The sequence below is a fragment of the Limulus polyphemus genome, unplaced genomic scaffold, assembly GCF_000517525.1.
Source record: "Limulus polyphemus unplaced genomic scaffold, Limulus_polyphemus-2.1.2 Scaffold1605, whole genome shotgun sequence".
In the NCBI taxonomy this organism is placed as follows: Eukaryota; Metazoa; Arthropoda; class Merostomata; order Xiphosura; family Limulidae; genus Limulus; species Limulus polyphemus.
The window spans coordinates 112407-132509 of NW_013667215.1; the positions used below are offsets into that span (position 1 = coordinate 112407).

At 32.5% G+C, this 20103-nt stretch overlaps 1 protein-coding gene across 1 annotated transcript in view; it reads left to right on the forward strand.

Moving 5' to 3' along the window:
• The window catches only part of LOC106464278 (cilia- and flagella-associated protein 61-like), a 111813-nt gene extending 100404 nt beyond the window's left edge, over window positions 1-11409 (forward strand). Inside the window, exons 27-29 of the mRNA XM_022391983.1 lie at window positions 4202-4305; window positions 9799-9889; window positions 10965-11409. Coding sequence (XP_022247691.1) covers window positions 4202-4305; window positions 9799-9889; window positions 10965-11105 — 336 coding nt within the window. The 3' untranslated portion in view covers window positions 11106-11409. The remainder of the gene's footprint in view (window positions 1-4201; window positions 4306-9798; window positions 9890-10964) is intronic.
• The last annotated feature ends 8694 nt before the right edge of the window (window positions 11410-20103 follow it).

Here is a 20103-nt window from a genome sequence, read left to right on the forward strand (position 1 = left end):
GTGTGTGTGTGTGTGTGTGTGTAGTATAATTGTTGACATAATTTTACTTGAAGCTTCCAAGTTCTTCTCATTATTTGTAATATTGTTGCTACTAGAGGGCTAGATATATCTAGATTTTTCTGTAACATGTTATAAATATGTGCAGAAACAGAGAGGAAGTCAAGAAAGCAAGTTAACTGAGAGATAATTAGATCTAGACTGAGTGATTAGCAGTTTACCCATGATGTGCAATTTCTAAAAAGTTGGTATAGAAATTAAGTCTGGAAAAGTTAAGTTAAGAGGAAAATGTTGAATTAGTGAAAGTGAAGTTAGACTGCATGATTGTTGGCTTAGCCATAATGAGTGATTCGTAGAGTTTCACAGTTTGTATTGTAACAACAGAGATAAAGAAGAAGAATTTATTTTGTCTGAGAGTGTTCTAAAGTAATTGAACTTCCATGAAAAGGAGACAATTATTTAAAGCTCTGGATACAACTGTGATAACCAACAGTTATAGTGGTGATTTCTAAAGTGAAACTATCACAGATTGTGCAGTAAAAAACAAAGTAGAGAAAAATAATTCATCTTGTCAGTTGTGTTCTAAAGTAATTGAACCAGTCTGTGTGGACTTTTTACATAAAAGAGAATTATTTAAAGCTCTGGTTATGACTTTGGTAACCCACATGGTAAGGTAAGTGAATTTATCACTGATTCTATTTTGATAAAAAGAGTAGAGAAGAAATAATTTGTCTTGTCAGTTGTGTTCTAAAGTAACTGAACCAGCCTGTGTGGACTTTGACAAAAAAGAGAATTATTTAAAGCTCTAGATTCAACTATGGTAACCAACAATGTAACAAAATTTTTTCTTTTATACAATCGACTTGTTTTGAATATATTATTTTAAAACAAGTGGATTGTGTGCTGTCTGTATATGGTTGAAATTTATTGCTAACAAGTCACAGACATCTACTGTAAAGAATCCAGCCCCTATACAAAAATTCGACACTTTCTTCATGAGAAGGCTAATATAGGGTATATCAAGCACTGAGCAAGGTAGTAATCATGCCTGTGGAAAGCAGGTATGGTAAAGTTGGTGCACATTGCTCACCATTTGCAACTTCTCTCTAGCTATTTCCAAAAAGGGGCAACTAGAATGTAGCTTTAGAAGCACTGGATGCTGACATGTGTAGCTCTATACAGGCTGGCTCAAGGGGTTTCAGCATAATTGTTGTCAATTTCCCTTCTCAGCAACTCTCCATCATTGTCTTCAGACTCAGCTGATGTGGACTAGAATTACTGACATAAACAGTAGTTCTGGAAGGATCAGAAAATGGTTCGTTTACCTTATTGGGTGAAAAAAATGTGAAGCTCCTGAATACTTGCTCAAATGTTGGGAAACACTCACCATTCAAAAAAAGGACTTCTGTGATAAATATATAAGGGTTCGCAGACCCATTTGTCTCTCTTTCCCTCGATCATATGATTTACCCAATCTCATAGACATCTCTTGGATGGTACCTGACAAGGAGCATAAGACTTAGAAGAATCAAAGGCATAAATCAACTATCACTTTCACAGAACTAGATCTAGGCTGACAGCAGCAAAAATGAATATCAATTGAGGTAAGCTGTTATATTCCAAGTATACCAGTTACCATTTCTTAATAATAAGAGATTTGTGGACTTAGTGTATGGAAGAACAAATATATTGATTAATTGTAAGTGGAATGAAAGATACAAGAATTGGTGTGAAGTTGAATCAAAAATAAACACTTTGCTACAAAAGACAACATAAATGTGAATTAAAAGCTGGCTTATCATATGAGTGGAACACTATTGCTTTTTGGTATGGACTGAATTAGTATAAAATGAACTTTATTTAATAAAAAGACAATAAAGAAATATTTTGTTTAAACAAATGAAAAAGAGATTGAACTTTGCTTGAAGTTAAATATGTACATGTGTGATCAGCGAGCATTAGAAGACATAGAAAACAAGATTCCACAGCAGGTCTTAGTTAGCTCTATCAAGATAGAAACAGATCTCTCTGTAAGTGCTAACACTGTTGCTGGTTAATTAGAGAAATAAATCAAAAGTATTTAGAAATATTGACTCTGCACATGAAAGATGCAGAGCAATCCCTTATATACTAGATAAAGTAGGACACAACACAACTATTCCATAAAACAGTAGCTAGTTTTCATGATTGGTTCCTATTGCAAAAATTACCACATAGGCAGGGTGGTCATGAAACTGGAAAAGTTAGGACATTTAAAAAAGGAGTAAAAACAGTTAGGGAGAATTAAAACACTATCCCAAAACCTAGGGAAAACTTGTGCTTGCCCCCCTTTTTTATGTTAGTACCTATGTTCACATGCAAACTGTGCTACTTAGCTATGCCAGTTATTGGTATATTTTAACATTATCTTAGTCAGTCATTCTGTTATATTTTCTAGTAATAAACATCTAATATATTATATTTGATGATAAGTATCAAATGTTATTCTCTGTATGTAAGTGCTACATTTTATTCCCTACCAATTAATACAGTGTTCTTGTCTGAAGATATTTTTTCTGTAGTAGCCTAACGTATGTTTGAAGTTTTTACTTCCCCTTATAATCGGCTTACAAGCTAAAGTGGTGTTAATTAGGTAGAATTATGAGGAAAAGTTACAAATCAGTGCATATGCAAGAATGGAAGATATAAAATTTTGCCTGGAAAGTCAGGGGAAAAACTTCGGAATGAATGAGGTCATCCTGCTAGAGGTTTTAGCACATCACCTTGATCAGAAACTTTAGTGTGTTTTGAATTAGAACTTTAGAATATTTTTAAAATTTTGAAAATACAAAATGAGTCATGTAGTACGTATATACCACAAGTGTGGGTTGTGAGAGCAGTTTAAATACTTTCCCACATATTTTGTTTTGACTGTGAAGGAGCTAGGTCACTCTGTGAAGTTTCTTCTGTGTTATCCTATTTTAGAAGTGATTTGTCTATCTTCGTTTTGCTCCATTAAGACAAATAGTTTAAAACTCATTTTAAGATATAATTTGTTTTCATTAAAATTCATTTATCCCCTTTCATTTTATTTTCAATATAGTACAGTTTTATTTGTTTAGTTTCAATTGATTTGATTCATTTAATTTTAGTAGTTATATTTCCTATCACTTAGTATGATCATCCTCTGGATACTTGTGATCCAATTTTGTGACTTGTAAGCTACATGTGAATTGTGAGTGCAGTTTTTATCTTGAATGAGTAAAATATTGCTGTCAAAGTCCTGATGTTTTTTAATGTTTTATAGCTGAGCAATTTACATTTTATTGAAGATTCAAACATTTGTTCTGGATTATAATGTTGGGTTGTTTCAGCCCAGAAACATTTTCGTTTATTTAAACAAAATACTCCAGTTTATATCTAGATAATAATTATATCTCTAGCACGTTTTTGAACAGCTGTCTACTGTTAGAATTGTAGAATATTTAGAGTAGCAAGTGTGAAGCATTAAAATTAAATGGCAAATGATTTTCACACTTTATTCTCAAGTGGTCCATTATAGGTTTCCAGAAGGATGATTGTACATATATCAATAGCATATCACATATACCTTGCTTGCAGTAGAATCTGTTGATGAGACCTTTCATTCTGTACTCAAACTTTTCAGACAGGCTAGACTATAACACTCAAAGGTATAGTTTAACTGCTGTTTTTCTCAAGTCATGTGTAAACTACATTGCAGGTAACACTGAAGTTGGTGAAATGTTGATCTATTTGGATATTCTAAATGAGCTCTCAAATTCTCTAGTTAAGACTGTAAATGTTAAGAAATTTGTTGCAGTCATATTATGATGTTGTATCACATTTGTTATCCTAGAATGGTTTTTGCTCTGCCATTCTTGACTTGTAAACCATACAAGTTGATACTTTTATTATTCATGAAAGAATACATTATTTCTTGGCATGAACAAGTCTAAATTGGTTTAGTTATTAGGTTCTTAGAAACATACAACATGGAAGATCATAAGATCAGTACAGGTGTAATCCAGCATCCTAGTTATCTTTACCTGTAATTTTTGTAGTTTGGTTGAATCATTAGGAATGTAGATTGGTAGTGGATTAAGCATAAAAATATATTACCTTGAGATGGATTGAAACATGTTTATAATAGTTATAATTTTTATGGTCCTAATATGTATGAAATTTTTATTCATTAATTTCTTAGGACTTACACACATCAAATCTCATTAAGTTGTTTGGACTTCACCAGTCTCTTTTAAACAATCTTCTACCTAAGTATAAAGAAGGTCTGATAACTGACTTGTACAGGTAAGAAAGTTGAAATTATGGTGTATTGATTTCTATATTATTAATATGAAGATATATAGATTCAATATGTAAAGTAGAGCCAAAACTAATACAATTATGAAAAGAAATGGTGACAGGGATTTTATAAGTGGATAGCTCTGCTTCTTAGGTTGTAATGACTTTCAGCTTTAAAATTATGTTAATTCTGGAAAAGAAAGAAACTGAACAACAAAATGTATTGAAGTATGTTCTTTGGTTGTTTGTTGTTAAGCACAAAGCTAAATCATAGGCTACATTTGCTATGCCCACCATGACTATTGAAACTCAGTTTGTAGCTTTATAAGCCTTCGGGCTTAATGCTGAGCCACTGAGGGCTGGTAAAATGCAATTAAACATTTTTTAGGTAAATAAAAGGAAATAAAAATTTGTATAGAGTGCTAATAAGTTATCCTGTATACAAGATACTATATTAGGTGTTCATCAAGAATTCAAATCAGATAGACTAACAACCTTTGGTTCTGAATGTCATTGATGCAAATAACAAAGCATTACATGCACCATCTCACCCAGAGTTCTCCCACCTTCGTCTTAAATCAGTGCAAGCATGAGAGGAAACTAATAAGCCCAGCTCTCCTCCACAAGCCATGTTTTCTTGTTGACAGTCCTACAAAAACTCAATATATTCATTTGCTCTACTCATAAATTCGGAAGTAAAATTTAACCCTGATGTTAACATTTCTATTAATGTAGAAATTACTACATTTCTTTCAAATTCTTTGGAGGTTTTGTTCATAAAGTCTTTCCCTGGTAATATAAAGAGATCCAGTGGTTGTCAACTTTCATTTATCAGTGTATTAGGGCTGTTAATTCCAAATAATTTGTTAGTGTCTCAGTAGGGTTTCTTGTTCATGTGGATGCTAAATGAGTGAAACATTTACATTATTTTCATATTCATTTTCTGCCCATTCCTTTTCACCTTCTTGGACTTGGAAGCAGGGGTTTTCTGCATCAGACATCATTTTCATAATTACCAGAATTTTTATGGTAAAATATTTATCGCCACACACAAAGTAATGGATTTCTTGGAACTTTTACAGATGGGTATAGAAAGTAACATTTATTATTAGTCAGTTTTAAATAAATTATTTATGTATATTTAACTCTATATTTTGTTTGTTGAAACCACAGTCTGCTCTATATTTTTGGAAAAAGTAATTAAAAAAACTATTATTGCCTGGTACTATTTTAAATCCTGAACCAATTTATGTTATGCCTGAAGATCTTGTGTTATGTAAGATGATTCTGTTCTTGAATTTTTTATCTTCTTCTTCTGATGTTTGAGTTATTGCTGATGCCTTCAGAAATCAGCAGCATGTTCATGTTTTTTTTTTTAATTTCTTGCTTTCTTCATATGGATGGCTCTTTTAGCAGGGTTGTTTTCTATAAAACATCTTTGTTCACAAGTTGTGGGCCTCCACGTCATTTTTTGGTGGGGATTTTCCACATAGTCTTTCTACTTGTCTTCTTGCCAGTTTTCTTCCCTGTGTGATATGGTTTGTATCATACTGGGACTTTCTTCTCTAGTATTTGCTACTTGATATTCTCATTCACCTGATCCTTTTAATCAGGATAAATGTTTAACTGACTGCAGATCTCATTGATTTAGTATCTTTTTACTGTGTGATATCTATTTCCCTTCAACACTCTAGCCTGTCATTGCAAGGTACTCATTTTCCACCAGTATTTCAATAGACTTCAAAGGGCTTCTATCTTGCATTTTTCTGTTTTTTTTTCAAGAATGTCATCCAACCTAGTTTCACATTCAGGAAATGCATACTAGCTTTTCATATTTTTCTGCTTATGTGTCTTCTACTACCATTGTTTCTTCTCACTCTTTTCACCACAATCATGTTGTCAAGTGTTCGAGTATGTCGGGTGGTTCTACTCAAACAACTCAATGACTCTTTTTTAGTTCCAGATGTGCCATCATACCTTTAATCACAATCATGTTGCCAAGTGTTGGAGCATGTGGAGGGTGTTCCACTGAAACCACTCAATGATTATCTTGAATTCCAGACATGCCCCCCGTTCAGACTGTTGGATGGTCATTTGATTTCATGTGTTTATCTGTGGGGCCCTTGTGTTCAACAAATTCTTCATTCTAGTCTTTTATTTTTGTCATCAGCTTCACCTTTTTTCTCTCTCTGTATCTGCTCTACTTCCTTCCAACCCAATTTTCCTTCAGAATGTGGATCAGGTAGTTTCTCTTTCTCCATTCTCTCAACATCATTTCAGTTTTTATATGGGTGATTAACTTCGTCTTGCTTTCTAGTCCATTCAGCCTCTAGTACTCACTCAGATTCTGTTTCTTAGGTGGGTCATTCATAGCACCAAATCTTAGTACCAATTCAGTATTTGGTTGATCTTTAGTTTTGGATTAGAGGAATTTTCAGCCATCTCCTACAGCACTTCAAGCTTTGGAGTTTTTTGTGCTAAAACTTCTGATATCTACTGCCAAAGACATCCTTTCAATTTTAGGGACAGTAGTTTCACTTCATGTAGTTATTCCTTTGGGTTATGCTCATATGCACTCCTTTCCAGTGGCATTTGATCATTTATTTGTTATCTCAGCATATTTACCTTTGAGCATGTCATGTTTCAGGTGTGATAAACATTTTGGCTGAGTCTTCAGTCCTGGAACCAACTTCACTGGTGAATGCCTTGTGTCAAAATTGGAAGAATATCTTCCTTTATGCCCGCCTTCCTTTCTGTCTTCTTCCACTTGTACTAGACAAGGACAGTTCAACCAAGTGTCAGATTCTCTACATCACTCCACTTTGGCATGCTTAAGCATGTCTTCCCCTGTTACATCGTCATTTTTTTTTCTCACTGGGAACTGATCCCATTACCACCATGGGAATATCTTCTAAGACAGACTAAAATGTACATTTTAATGCTATCCCATTCTTGCCAATGTTTGTCTCTTGTATACTATCCATCTTGTTGGGCTAGCTTCCAGAATTGGTGCATTTGATATGCTGTAGCTTATCCATCTGTATCTCCTCAACAAATTGTTTCTTTTTTCATGCATTTGTTTCATGATCATGACATATCAGCTTCCTTTATAGAGGTTGTTTATTTGCCATATTTTGATGCCATGGGAGCTATCAGTCTCATTTGTTCCCATTGTTCACAGATATGTTCCAGTATCTTTGAGCTCTTAGACATTGCCCAAAGTGTAACTTAGGCATAGTCTTATGTAGCAACTTGTTCAATTTATCATATTTCCCACAAGACATATTTTTTATTTTTGCTTGTATTAGGTAGAAGACCTTCAAATGTATCACATACCTTATTTTCGCGGAACGTTCTATACCCATATTCAGATAGAGCCTTCCCATCTAAGACATGAGTTTTGCAGGATGGTAACAACCATTTCTCACTTAATGTGTTATCTGTCTAGACTGATCTGAAGTCTTGTTTAGAGGATCACTTTTTATGTCCATTCATGGCTGTTTGTTGTTATCTCAAACACACTGAATCATTCAGGGTGTCTCAGAAATATTTTATACTTTATGATAACTCACACTACTCGATTCTTGCTCTGACAACAATAATAAATTGGCTATCTCAGTCCTTTGCCTTGTTAACCATGGTGTACTTGAACACCTTAAAAGTGAATCGTGGGTTTCATCTCACAAAATTCAACAGTTGATGATGTCTTAAGCATCTTGTTTTCAATACCCATTGGAGGTCTTTCTACAGAACAATATATGGATTAATCTGAATACATTTTTAAACTTTTACTTACATCAGATCTCTGTCTCTTCAGCTTTGGGGTTCTGTTTGTTTCCTGTAGGCATACTTTAAGTCTAGTTGAACTGCACTCAAAAAATAAAGCATCATGGTCTCTGTCTTGTAATATAAGATGGATTCATTTAGGTGGATTCATCCAGTAGAGACTTTTGTATGTTTTCATTTTACCTCTACAGTTATTCTAGAATGTTCTATCCTCTGTGCTAGTGCTCCATAAAAGAGTAATACTCTTTGAAAGTGGAGAGAAGATGCCATTAGGTTGTGGATGATGTCTTAGTGGGTGATTTTTGCTGCTTCCACATTTCACATCATTGTCTAGTATTTTCAGATGTCAAAGACATGACAACTATTCTCTATTGTGTGTTTCATAGCTCCAAACAGGATACAGTATATCATCTGGCTTTATTTTCACACTCTCTTACTTCCTTACACAATGTTCCCATTGTTCTGTCCTTGAAGTATTGGGCTCATCTTCCAGACCACCCAGCTTTTTTTTATTCTCTCTGGGTGCCTACTTACCAGACCAGTTTTATAATTTTGCCAGTTTTCAGTTTGAAATGATAGGGATTTTAGCCAAGGAATACATCCAGAATCTACTTAATTACTAGTCTTCTGCTCTGAGAACCTTCATTTAATAGATGAAGAGGTATTCTGCTGAGAAGAATGCTTTTCCTTCTGAGTGTCCTCATTTTTGGTCACATTTTGTTAGAGACTGATCATCTCCACTCAATTCTTCCAAACAAATCTAGGCTAGCACCTATAACTCTGGTTTTAGATTCTGATTTTTACACAACAATTGACATTGTTCTGCTGAAGGTATCTAACCTTTTCTGTCCTAGCAATCCAGCTATCTTTTATTTTGACACTGTCTAGTTCACTTCCCCATCTACATGTGGGTATTCTGATTTACAGTATTTTCAGAGGTAAGTCTACCTGATTTGAAGTTTACCTTTTTAAAACTAAAATTTATTTCAAACAGATACTTACTTTTTAAATACGTTCACATTCCAAACCCACTTCCTACAACAAAGATGAATGTATCATATCACAACTGCAAACAAAGAAACCTGGCTTGTGACAGGAAAGCATAGATTATGTAATTCCCCCTGGCATGTACTTGCACAATAATTCATGTGGAAGATGGGAGAATGAAAAATGTAATACAATGCGTACAGGTCATTCAGAAGTAGATGGTTTTTGACAGTGGGAGAACCAGCCAATAAGAAACGTCTTCAGAGGTATGTACCTGTTTGAAACTAATTTTAATTCTAAAAAAATTCTGTGTACAGTTTTTCATTTTGTGTGTATTTTGTGGTAGGACTAATAAATTTCTCTTGCATCATTGAATTCAGGTTCTTAAAAATACATCTTTTGTAAAAGCAAGTGTTTTGTTAATGTAGGTGGAATACAGTTTGCTGTTTTTCATTTTCTACTTCAAGCTATGTACAAGTCTGAAGAATTCTTAGTTGAAAGAACATCAGCCAAACATAATATAAGATGGATTTATTTACAAAAGTTTAGTAATTATCAGTAAATTGTATGGATTTTCATCTTTCTGAGATGTTTTTACTAACATTCTTATTATATAAATTATTTTAAAAAATTCAACTGTATGAAAACTAATCTGCATTTTCTATAAAAGATATGTACAGTAGTCTTTTAGAAATGAATACAGTGTATTACATTGCTGATTGTCAGCTACTTCAATGAATCCTGGTGCTTAGCAGTGTACCATGATTGTTTCCCAGGCCTCCTAAAAGATCTGAGGGACATTATGATTAGCAAAAAGGTTAGTAGAAACTAGTTGTGTTTTTAAAACTGATAGAACATCAAATTTTTATTAATAAGGTGTAGGATGGCCTAAAGGATGCTCTTGTTGTTTTAAAAATGTAGGGAACATAATTATCTGCTTAATTTTCACATCATGCACACTAGGTATGAATGTATTAGTAAAAAAAATGTCCTCCACCTGTTCAAAATATATTAATCAATGCTTCCTAACTTAGAATACTGATCAAATTGCAATATGAATGTTTTATGATGAAAATAGTGTGAGGACTTACTTTAATAATCAATACTATTCAACAAGCATCTTGAAAAATCACAAAATATCATAGATCCAGAAATACTTCACAGCAGTTTCCTCACATCTTATGTTTTGCTCAAAGGTTCTGCAGAAGTTGAGTATGTTATGGTCCATATTGCCATGTTCAATCATCTTTTTTGACAGCAGCCCTGCAAAGTAATTTTCATTGCAGAAGGCCCTGTTGTAACACTGTCCTGTTCAAAGCATACCACTTCAACCTGCATGATTTCTGCAATTTATCTTGTGTATGAGGACAGCAGTATTTTAGCACCTGTTTTAATAGTCTGATTGCACAGATATCCATGAGTAACTTTACCAATTTATGTCTTCTTTCAGAATAGCAAAAATACCATTTCATTCTTTAGTTGCTTGAATCGATGTCCTGAAAGCATTTTGTGTATATGAGGTTTGTGTCACTTTCCAGAATAATCATTCCTGATTAAATTGCATACTGTTGCCTTGGGCATGTGAATGTTTTGTCACTGACATCTTTGGTCAAAGATTCTCACCTATTATAAAATGCTGGAGTGATGATTTGTTTCGCCAGATGTATATTAATGGTTAATGACAAGTATTAGTAACAGAGCCCAAACTGTAATTAATGCCAAAAATGTGTCTACTTTTGATTAAAATGGGTCTTCTCAAGATATGCTCTTCAAATACCTTTGCTAGTATACATCTAGGTGTATTTTTTGACAGTTAATCCTTCATTTGTATGTATAGAAAATAGTCTATATGGAAAGAGAAGCTTTTATATGAATACTTTAATTTTTCTTAGCTGAATTCCATTGAAAAGGAAGAGTTGAAAAGTGCCAACCAAGGCTTGGTTTTCAAAGAGGAATTAGAAATGCATGTATTACAATTTCTGAACCTGTATCATTTTCAACTACCAATGTATGCACAGCAAGAAATGATCTGATGAAAAAAACACCATTTCTTGTAAGTGTATCAGTCCAGAAGCTAATTATAAATGCATTCATTTAAACTAAAATTCATTTCTTTCATTTATATAATTTCTTAAGTCTTGAAATTACTTGAACATTATAAGAAATTCATTTACCAGAATATTGTATGGAAGTGGTATAATGTGCATCTTTTAAAAGGAATCACTGCATTTTATTTTCTGTAAGATTTTGTAATTTCACGTATATTCTTCACCTAATTCAATTTATAAATCATATTAATTTAGTATCAAGTATAAATTGTAGTGCTTTTAATATGAATAAAAGACCATACTCTATGAATTTGTGATTCTATATTTTAGTGATTAATGTTTTACAGTTATATAAAAATGATATCAGTTGTAGTATTATATGTACCTCAAGCTCTTTTTTGTTTAAGATGTTCAATTAGTGTATCTGTATTAATGAATATTACCTTATTCTTTGAAAAAAGTGTAGTAAATGAAAGCAATTGAAAATATAGAAAACTTCTTTAAATGGAAATAAAGCTTGTCGATGAATAGGAAAAATAGAAGCTATAGATATCAACTTCACTAAGACATTGGTTCGTCTTCCCCACTATGGCTTCATAACAGTTCAACAGACCTGGTTTCTGAACAAAAATAGTAAAACGAAAAGCCAAGTATGATCATCGGTATTTTCAGTTTCTATACTTTTAGCCATACTTACCCCTGCCTGCTTTTCTTCACAATCTTTACATTCTTCAGTACCCCATTTACCACCAAGGACAACAAAATGATTCATTACACTTGTCATATGCTTTTATTAGTAACACCTGCATTTGTTTGCTGTATAGTAAATTTGCATTCATTGTAATAAAGTTACCAATGAACAGCCTTATTATTTGACGAATAACTTCGGGAGTAGAAAGGTATATTTTAAATCTGCAAGCTAGTTCCCGTATATATATATATATACACACACACACACATGCATATGTATCATTCTATCATCTCACCCACTGTTACAGTGTAGCATTCACCTTGTAGGTCATGCCCCACATTTGGAGAACTGCAGTCATAGGTGATGAACATGAAGAGTTGTCATAAGAAGAACAGAAAGTAAAGTGTTGCAAGTAAAATTATATATCCAACAAGTTCCAGATGAGCATGACCATAAACGTATGAAAAAGCAATGAGTCATATCTTCTGGCTAACATGTGTTATGACTTTTAACAATAATTCTACAGGAAGGTGGATGTTTTTTCTCATTTAGAAAAAGTGTCAGGCTGTGTAAGGTATGGGTAGGAAGTTTAAGTGATAGGTAGATGGTAATCTGTTGATCAAATTTTAATTTTTTAAGGCTTTGGTGATTTGACAGAAAAATTCTAAGTTTGGTAAATTAATTAATTTGTAACAACATAGAAAAAGCAACGTAACATAAGAACATTCAGCCCGTTGAGGTCATTCTTTACACATCTGTTGATCAAATTTAAATTTTTTTAAGGCTTTGGTGATTTGACAGAAAAATTCTAAGTTTGGTAAATTAATTAATTTGTAACAACATAGAAAAAGCAAAGTAACATAAGAACATTCAGCCCGTTGAGGTCATTCTTTACACATACGAAAAGTATATACTGTTTTAATATATCTATCCAATAGAGTTTTAATGTATCTCAAACTAACAACACACTACATCATCAAGCAAACTGTCCTATGTAGTATTTTCATGTAAAACCAATTTCCTGATAAGTAACAAACAGGCAAACATGCCAGCTTTCCCCTCTCTCAAGATGAATCTGTGCTAAACTAGTCATGATACAAATTAATTCCTGTATTTTAAATGAAAAATATGAAGAACCAACATTGCTAAATGTAATTTTAATTTTTAAGTATCTTGTGATGGATTAGAAATTATAACTATCATTTTTTTGAATTAAGTAAAAATTAATCCACACAGAATTTCATATAGGTAAAGTACTGCTACCTTACCATTGGTTGTCATCACAAACTGCTTTACCTGACTACTTATAAACAAATTTAAACATAGTGCACCTAGATTTTGAACATCACCCCACTTTCTTTGTACAGTGGATGGCCTCACCTCTGTCCTCTGACAACTATCAATTTTAGTCGATGTTGTAGTTTGGTGAGAAAAGGATATTCTACTTTTAACGAGTTTAACTCAGGCTCAAAATACAGCACTAAAATATTCTTGCAAGCAGTGGATTTCATTTAAAAACAGAATAAAGGGCTGAAGTGACTAGAACAAGATAATGGTAGACATCCTGAACCATGTGTTGCTACTGTGACAGTTTGGATACTAAATAACCGATGTTTTCAAACAATTCTGTGTTACTTTAGAAGGTAGGGGAACATGATATGCCTGTTTACCACACCTACAAATCAAAGAAAAAGTCTGCATCTAGGTTTCCACAGCTTAAACCTATTACCCCCTGAAATTCAAATTTATATTTCTAGGATTTTCATTCTATTACTCAAATGACCATTTATAGGAAGACTGACCAAGCCCTTAACAATTTTGAACACCTACATCAAGTCTTCTTCTCAAAGTCTACTTTCTAGAGAAAACAGGAAAAATCCAAAAAGTTGAACCTCTTAAGACAGGTGTAGTATTTCAAAAATAGGCAAAGCACACATTTACCTGATCTTCACAAAAACAAGAAATTTGAGGATCTAACACTTGAAAAAGCAAGTGTAATAATCTGTTGTAGGTAAAATAAAAGAAACAAGACTCAATGTAAAACCAAACAAAAAATTATTTTCAGAGTTACATTAAAAATAAAACCTAGATAAAGGTTGGTAATCTCTTAGAAATTTCATTATTGTTTTGGAAGTAAAACTAAATGTATTTAATTGAAAGAAACTGTATATAACAAAATAAAATTAGCTTACTTTGAAATAAACTATTTGGTAGCTGAATGAATCAATGAAAAGGCACATACATGATAAACTGACTGAAATAGGACTTTGACAGCAATACTTTACTCATTCAAGATAGAAACTGCACTCACAATCCATATTCTCTCTGTAGCTGACCAATCACAAAATTGGATCACAAGTATTCAGAGGTTTTTCTCATCCTTAATTCTGTCAGTCATAAAGTAATTATACATACACAAAGTCAAGTAAGACACAAAACAATTACCCTTTGAAACAGCCTTCTAGACTGAATCCTACTTTAGAGAGTGACACCTAGAGTTGAATTATCACACAACCTCAACTGGATTTATTGTATTCCTTAGAACTCTAGGTTTTACTTTCTGTAGTAGGATTCAGTCATGTAAGATATCTACTGTTTAATGCAATAGTTGTATGTTGTCCTATATTACCTCATTTATTTATAACTGCTCTATGTCTGTCACAAGGAACACAGATACTTGTGATCCAGCTTTGTAATTGGTCAGTTACAGAGAGAGAATATAGAATGTTTTACTATGTTTTCCAAGTTTTATAAAGTTTATTCTACTGATCATATGTGCATCTTTCCTTTAGTTAGACAATACCAGTTGTCTTTAATTAATTTCAAATAAAGTTTACACTTTTCTTACATTTAACTACATTTTGCTTACATTACTTTACATTGTAATACAATATGATTTATGGACTTCATATCTCACAACATGTTAGTCCTAGCACTAACCAATCAGTCATTCAGATGTATCTTCATGAATCAAATGCTTATTTGTATTTAAGTTTCACAATGAATGTTGTCTTTATTCCACCTATAACAAATCACTACACCTGTCCTTTCACATATTAGATATGTAAACCTCATATTATATCAAATGAGTACACGTGTGCATGGTTCAACCATGGAATATTGCAGAGATTCAGAAGCAATATTTGAAACACCATAGCTGTAAGTTTGTAACAAAATCAGAAACTGAATTTTAGAAGTACCTTGAATGGTAGTATCAACAGTGAATTTTAATGTATGTATTAAATTTGGTGAAGAAAATGAATTAACATATGAAAAAGAGAACATTTGAAACATTCTGTGGTATTTGGATGGAAAAACCAAAGCATCAGACAAACTTATTTTGGACTTTGATTATAACAGACTGACCAGAAGGAAAGTTGAAATTCGTGGAATTATCAAAAGGCGATTGTGTGAATGATAAAGACAAACGTTGTGCATACATTATCTATCAGATTTCACCATTGTTATAAAGATACAAAATATCTTTGTTTCACATGTGAGCCTTGTGAAAATGTGAATCCATGCCATTGAACTGTAGTCAAGAAAATTGGTAATCAAACAGACTTACAGTAACAGACATAGCTCTTTTTCTTCAGTGAAATGTACAAAGATGATAAGACATATCACTTGAGAGTTTTCTAATTTTACATAACTGAAGATTAACACTACCATGAGAGATAAAGAACATCATATCTGGGTTTGTATAAATTTGTATTAAATTTTTAATTATACCTGTTTTAAATATTTTTATTTTATTCTGTTTATTATTTTAATCTGAAATAATTTAGTCACGAATGCTTAGTTTTCAGCTTTATGATTTTTTTTTTTATAATCATAATATGCAAATTTTTACATTTACCTAAAATCTTGATTATCATAATCAAGATATTTTGTTCAAAAAACAATCACAGACCAGGTTTGGATTGGCCCACAGGATAACAAGCAATTGCCAGTTTGGCCAATGCATATGATGTATTCTTAAAAATTGATTTTAAATTTTAATTGTTTAGCCAGTATGCAACATATCACATTGCCCAGGCTGGTTCTTTGATGCCAATCTACCCATGTCAAAGTTTAATGCTAATCTATTTTAAATATTGTTTTTAACTGCTGCTTTTATAGTGCACTGGATCAGAAGATAGGACATCATTTCTTTTAAAGATACTTGCCATTACTTTACACAGAATTAAGGTTTGTTAGCTTTTTAAGACATGTTGGTAATACAAATTTTAGAAGCCAGATCCTGTCTTTTATTACATTCTTCTAAGTTAGGTTTCTTTCAAGAAATACCACTTTTCATCATTAACATAAGCATAATGTAGAAGAGGAGAGTGCTATTTGTGCCTGCTACCTCTTGCCCCCCAGTGGCACAGCAGTATGAATGTGGACTTACAATGCTAGAAACTTGGATTTGATACCCATGGTGGGCAGAGCACAGATAGACCATTGTGTAGCTTTGTGCTTAAACTTTAAATAAACAAACAATTGCTACCTCTTTAATTAAGATGTAAATATTTTCAAAATTATTGTGTTCTTTATCATTTTCAGTTTAAATGCACAGATTTATTCAAATGACACTAACTTTTCCAGCTAGTGAAAGCATGCATGATATGGATTTTCTAATTGGCAATTAACCAACTTTCTTATAGAAAAGATGTGCCCTAGAGTTTAACTTTCAGTGGATAAAAAGTTTGAATGTGATGTGCACTTTGTGTGCAAACAAGGCTTTGTTTTTTTATTTAGAGCTATGTTTGTCCCTGTAAGAGGGAATAATATTATTTATTAGAGATTTTTCAGTGTTTTTCAAGTATTCTAAATTTTGTAATGGAGTATCGCAAATCTAACTTTTAAACTTTCTTTAAAGTGAATTCTTTGTTTAAGTTTTAAAGGAGTGAAGTTTAAGCTTTTGTTTTAATGTGTACTTTGTAGCTTTATTTTAATCTTCACTAAGGGATAATTTTAACTTCTAGGTTAGGATTTAATTAACTTCCAGTAGTGCACATCAAATTAAGAATATAGCTTTTAAAATAAAGTCTTCATTCTTCTCTTCTTAGTTTACACGCATCACTAGACTATCTCCACAGATCTTCCACAGACCTCATCTTCTTAAAGCACAAAAAGTTTCCAGTGTGGATACAATTGTCCATTTAGATAGACTCTTAACACAAGTCATCTTCTTAAAGCACAAAAAGTTTCCAGTGTGGATACAATTGTCCATTTAGATAGACTCTTAACACAAGTCAACCTCTGTCTTTCATAGTCTCTCCTTCCTTCAATCTTTCCAGTTACAACCAGGCTTTCAATTTCTTCTTTCCTCATAGTGAACATCAAATTAAGAATATAGCTTTTAAAATAAAGTCTTCATTCTTCTCTTCTTAGTTTACACGCATCACTAGACTATCTCCACAGATCTTCCACAGACCTCATCTTCCTAAAGCACAAAAAGTTTCCAGTGTGGATACAATTGTCCATTTAGATAGACTCTTAACACAAGTCATCTTCTTAAAGCACAAAAAGTTTCCAGTGTGGATACAATTGTCCATTTAGATAGACTCTTAACACAAGTCAACCTCTGTCTTTCATAGTCTCTCCTTCCTTCAATCTTTCCAGTTACAACCAGGCTTTCAATTTCTTCTTTCCTCATAATGTGTCCAAGAAACTCCAACTGTCTCTTTCTGATGTTAATCAGCAGCTTCCTCCTACAACCTACTCTTGTTAAAATATCTTCATTTGCTGTGTTACTTGTCCAATATACCTTCAAGTTGTGCTTTAAGAACCATAACTCAATTGCTTCAATTCTTTTTTCTATACTTGGTGATGTTGTCCAACATTCTGATGCCTACATGAGAAATGATGTAAAACAGTAATTCAAAACTCTTAACCTCATCCCCATGGTTATTTTGCTATTTGTTTGTATCTTTTCCATTTTCAGAAATGCATCTTTTGCATTTTATTTCATGATCACATTTACCACCTGATGTTATCTAGCTTCCCAGGAAGTTGACTTTATAAACCTGCCTTATCTACTTTGACAATACATACAGAAGTGATCTTCTTTGTAATTATCATACATTCTGTTTTCCTACAGCTAATACTTAAACCCTTCTTCTCACTTTCACAAACAATTTTATTTAAAATTTTTTGCAGATCCTCTTCTGAATCAACTATTAAAACTGTGACATCAGCATAATGCAAGTTGTTTAACTTACAGGAGAATACACCAGATTGAAAAGATAATTTTAAATAAAGTCTTTCTCTTCTTAGTTTGACATGCATTACTAGATACTTTCCCTTTTTTAGCTTTGTTTTTAAATTGTAATTCTATTTTTGTAAATAAACATTTGTGATCTTATAAAAGTGTTGAGCCTTTCTCCTAGATGATTCTGGCTACTTATCAGGAGAGAATTATATTATTTAGTCCTGTATTCTCTGAAATCCCAGTTAGCTGACTGTTCTTTATATGTATACATGTGTTTGGGTGGTATACAAATACAATATATTTCACTCCACTATAGTACATGTTTCATACTTAACAATTTTTTACATTTTACCCAAGTTATGTATTGGATGTACTACACCTGCCTGGAGGCATATACAAAATTCAGCTTTAAGTGTTATTTTTTTTAACAGTGTCTGATAACTAAAAACATCTGTTGTGGTATGAAGACATACCATGTATTTTCTACACATTTATACTAATCTAGAAAGTTTCAGTATTTTTTGTTTGTTTTAAGTCTATATAGTTTTTGCACAACACATGGTCCAAGAAACCATTAAATTGACTTCATTCTAACTGCCTTTGTTCCTTTGCTGTTCTCTAGAGATAATACTGTAAGAATGCATGTTTTACAATAAGATCAGTGACAGCAGTGCCCTTCACTGGTAGAATAAATTATATTTAGAGATTGTGGTCTCCTCTATATTGAATAAGAATGATCAATCATGTGGTGAACACTAGCTGCTATGAGTAAATCCGACGTTTTTCTTTAAGTAAGAAACGTTAGGTTTAAACATAACTGCACAGGATCTCAAGTGAGTTGCTCTACATGAATACATGTTGAGAGAAGTAAACTTGTTGACCAATTCCAGGAGCAGTCAACTGTGAGAAAAAACGTATGCACACTGTGTCTGCCCAATAAATTCAATGAAGATTGCTTTCATTTTATATAAAACATTGTATCCAGTCTGTTTATTTCTTTGATTAAATTCAGTTTAGATAAATTCAGATTTACATCTTCAATCCTCCAATTATAAAACGGACCTAACTAACATCCATTGAGGAAATCAGTTAACCTGAGAATACCACACCATTGTATATGTGCATGTAAGAATACTCTTTGATTGTTGCATGAAGTAGATCTGATATTTTTTATTTCCTATAATTTAATTTTCTGATTGGTCAGCTAAAGAGGGATGATGAATTATTTATGCAGTTTGATGTTTTCAAACAGGTTTAGTTCTGTTTTAAAAGAGATATGAGTTACCTATGATTTTTCGTCTTTGTTTAGCATAATACTTCCTGATTGTAACTATATAAATTGCAGTTTATTTGCCAGTAAAGTTGATTTTAGTTCTTCCTGTAGATAAATGCTATTTTATTCATCTTTTCTATTATTGTTATTTAAACACAGTTTATTAATGCTCTTTGAATTTAGTTTCACAATACACAGCCTGTACCACTTAATGACCAACAATTCTTCTTCAGAAAATAACATGTTTATTTCTGTTCAGCTTCATAGTGTCATGTCTTTTATATTCCACTTATAATAAATCATTACACCTGTTCTTCCACACATACTGTCTTCAAATTGTAGTTATTCCAAAGATAAAGTAGTAAATGTCTGCAAGTTATTTACTTGGAATATCTCATGTTTGCAAGCATAAACATGCATGTGTGTGTGTGTGTTTGTCTGTATGTATAAAAAACAATAACCTGGAATATATATATATATTCCTAGATGATTCTGGGTGTTTATCAGGAGAGCATTGTATTCGTTTAGTCCTGTACTCTCTGAACCTCCAGTTAGCTGACTTAACTGACTGATCTTTATACATATACATATATGTGGGTGGTATACAAATACAACATATCTTACTCCCTTATAGTACATGTTTCACCCTTAGCAATTGTTTTACATTTTTCTCAAGTTATGTATTGGATGTACTACACTTGACTGTATGTATTTACTACAAAAGTGGGTACATTATATTTAAACAATTTTTAAGCCTAGCCACATCATTACAGTCCTTGTTGCCATGTCTGCTCATGCTCTATTTTAGGACCTTGCATCT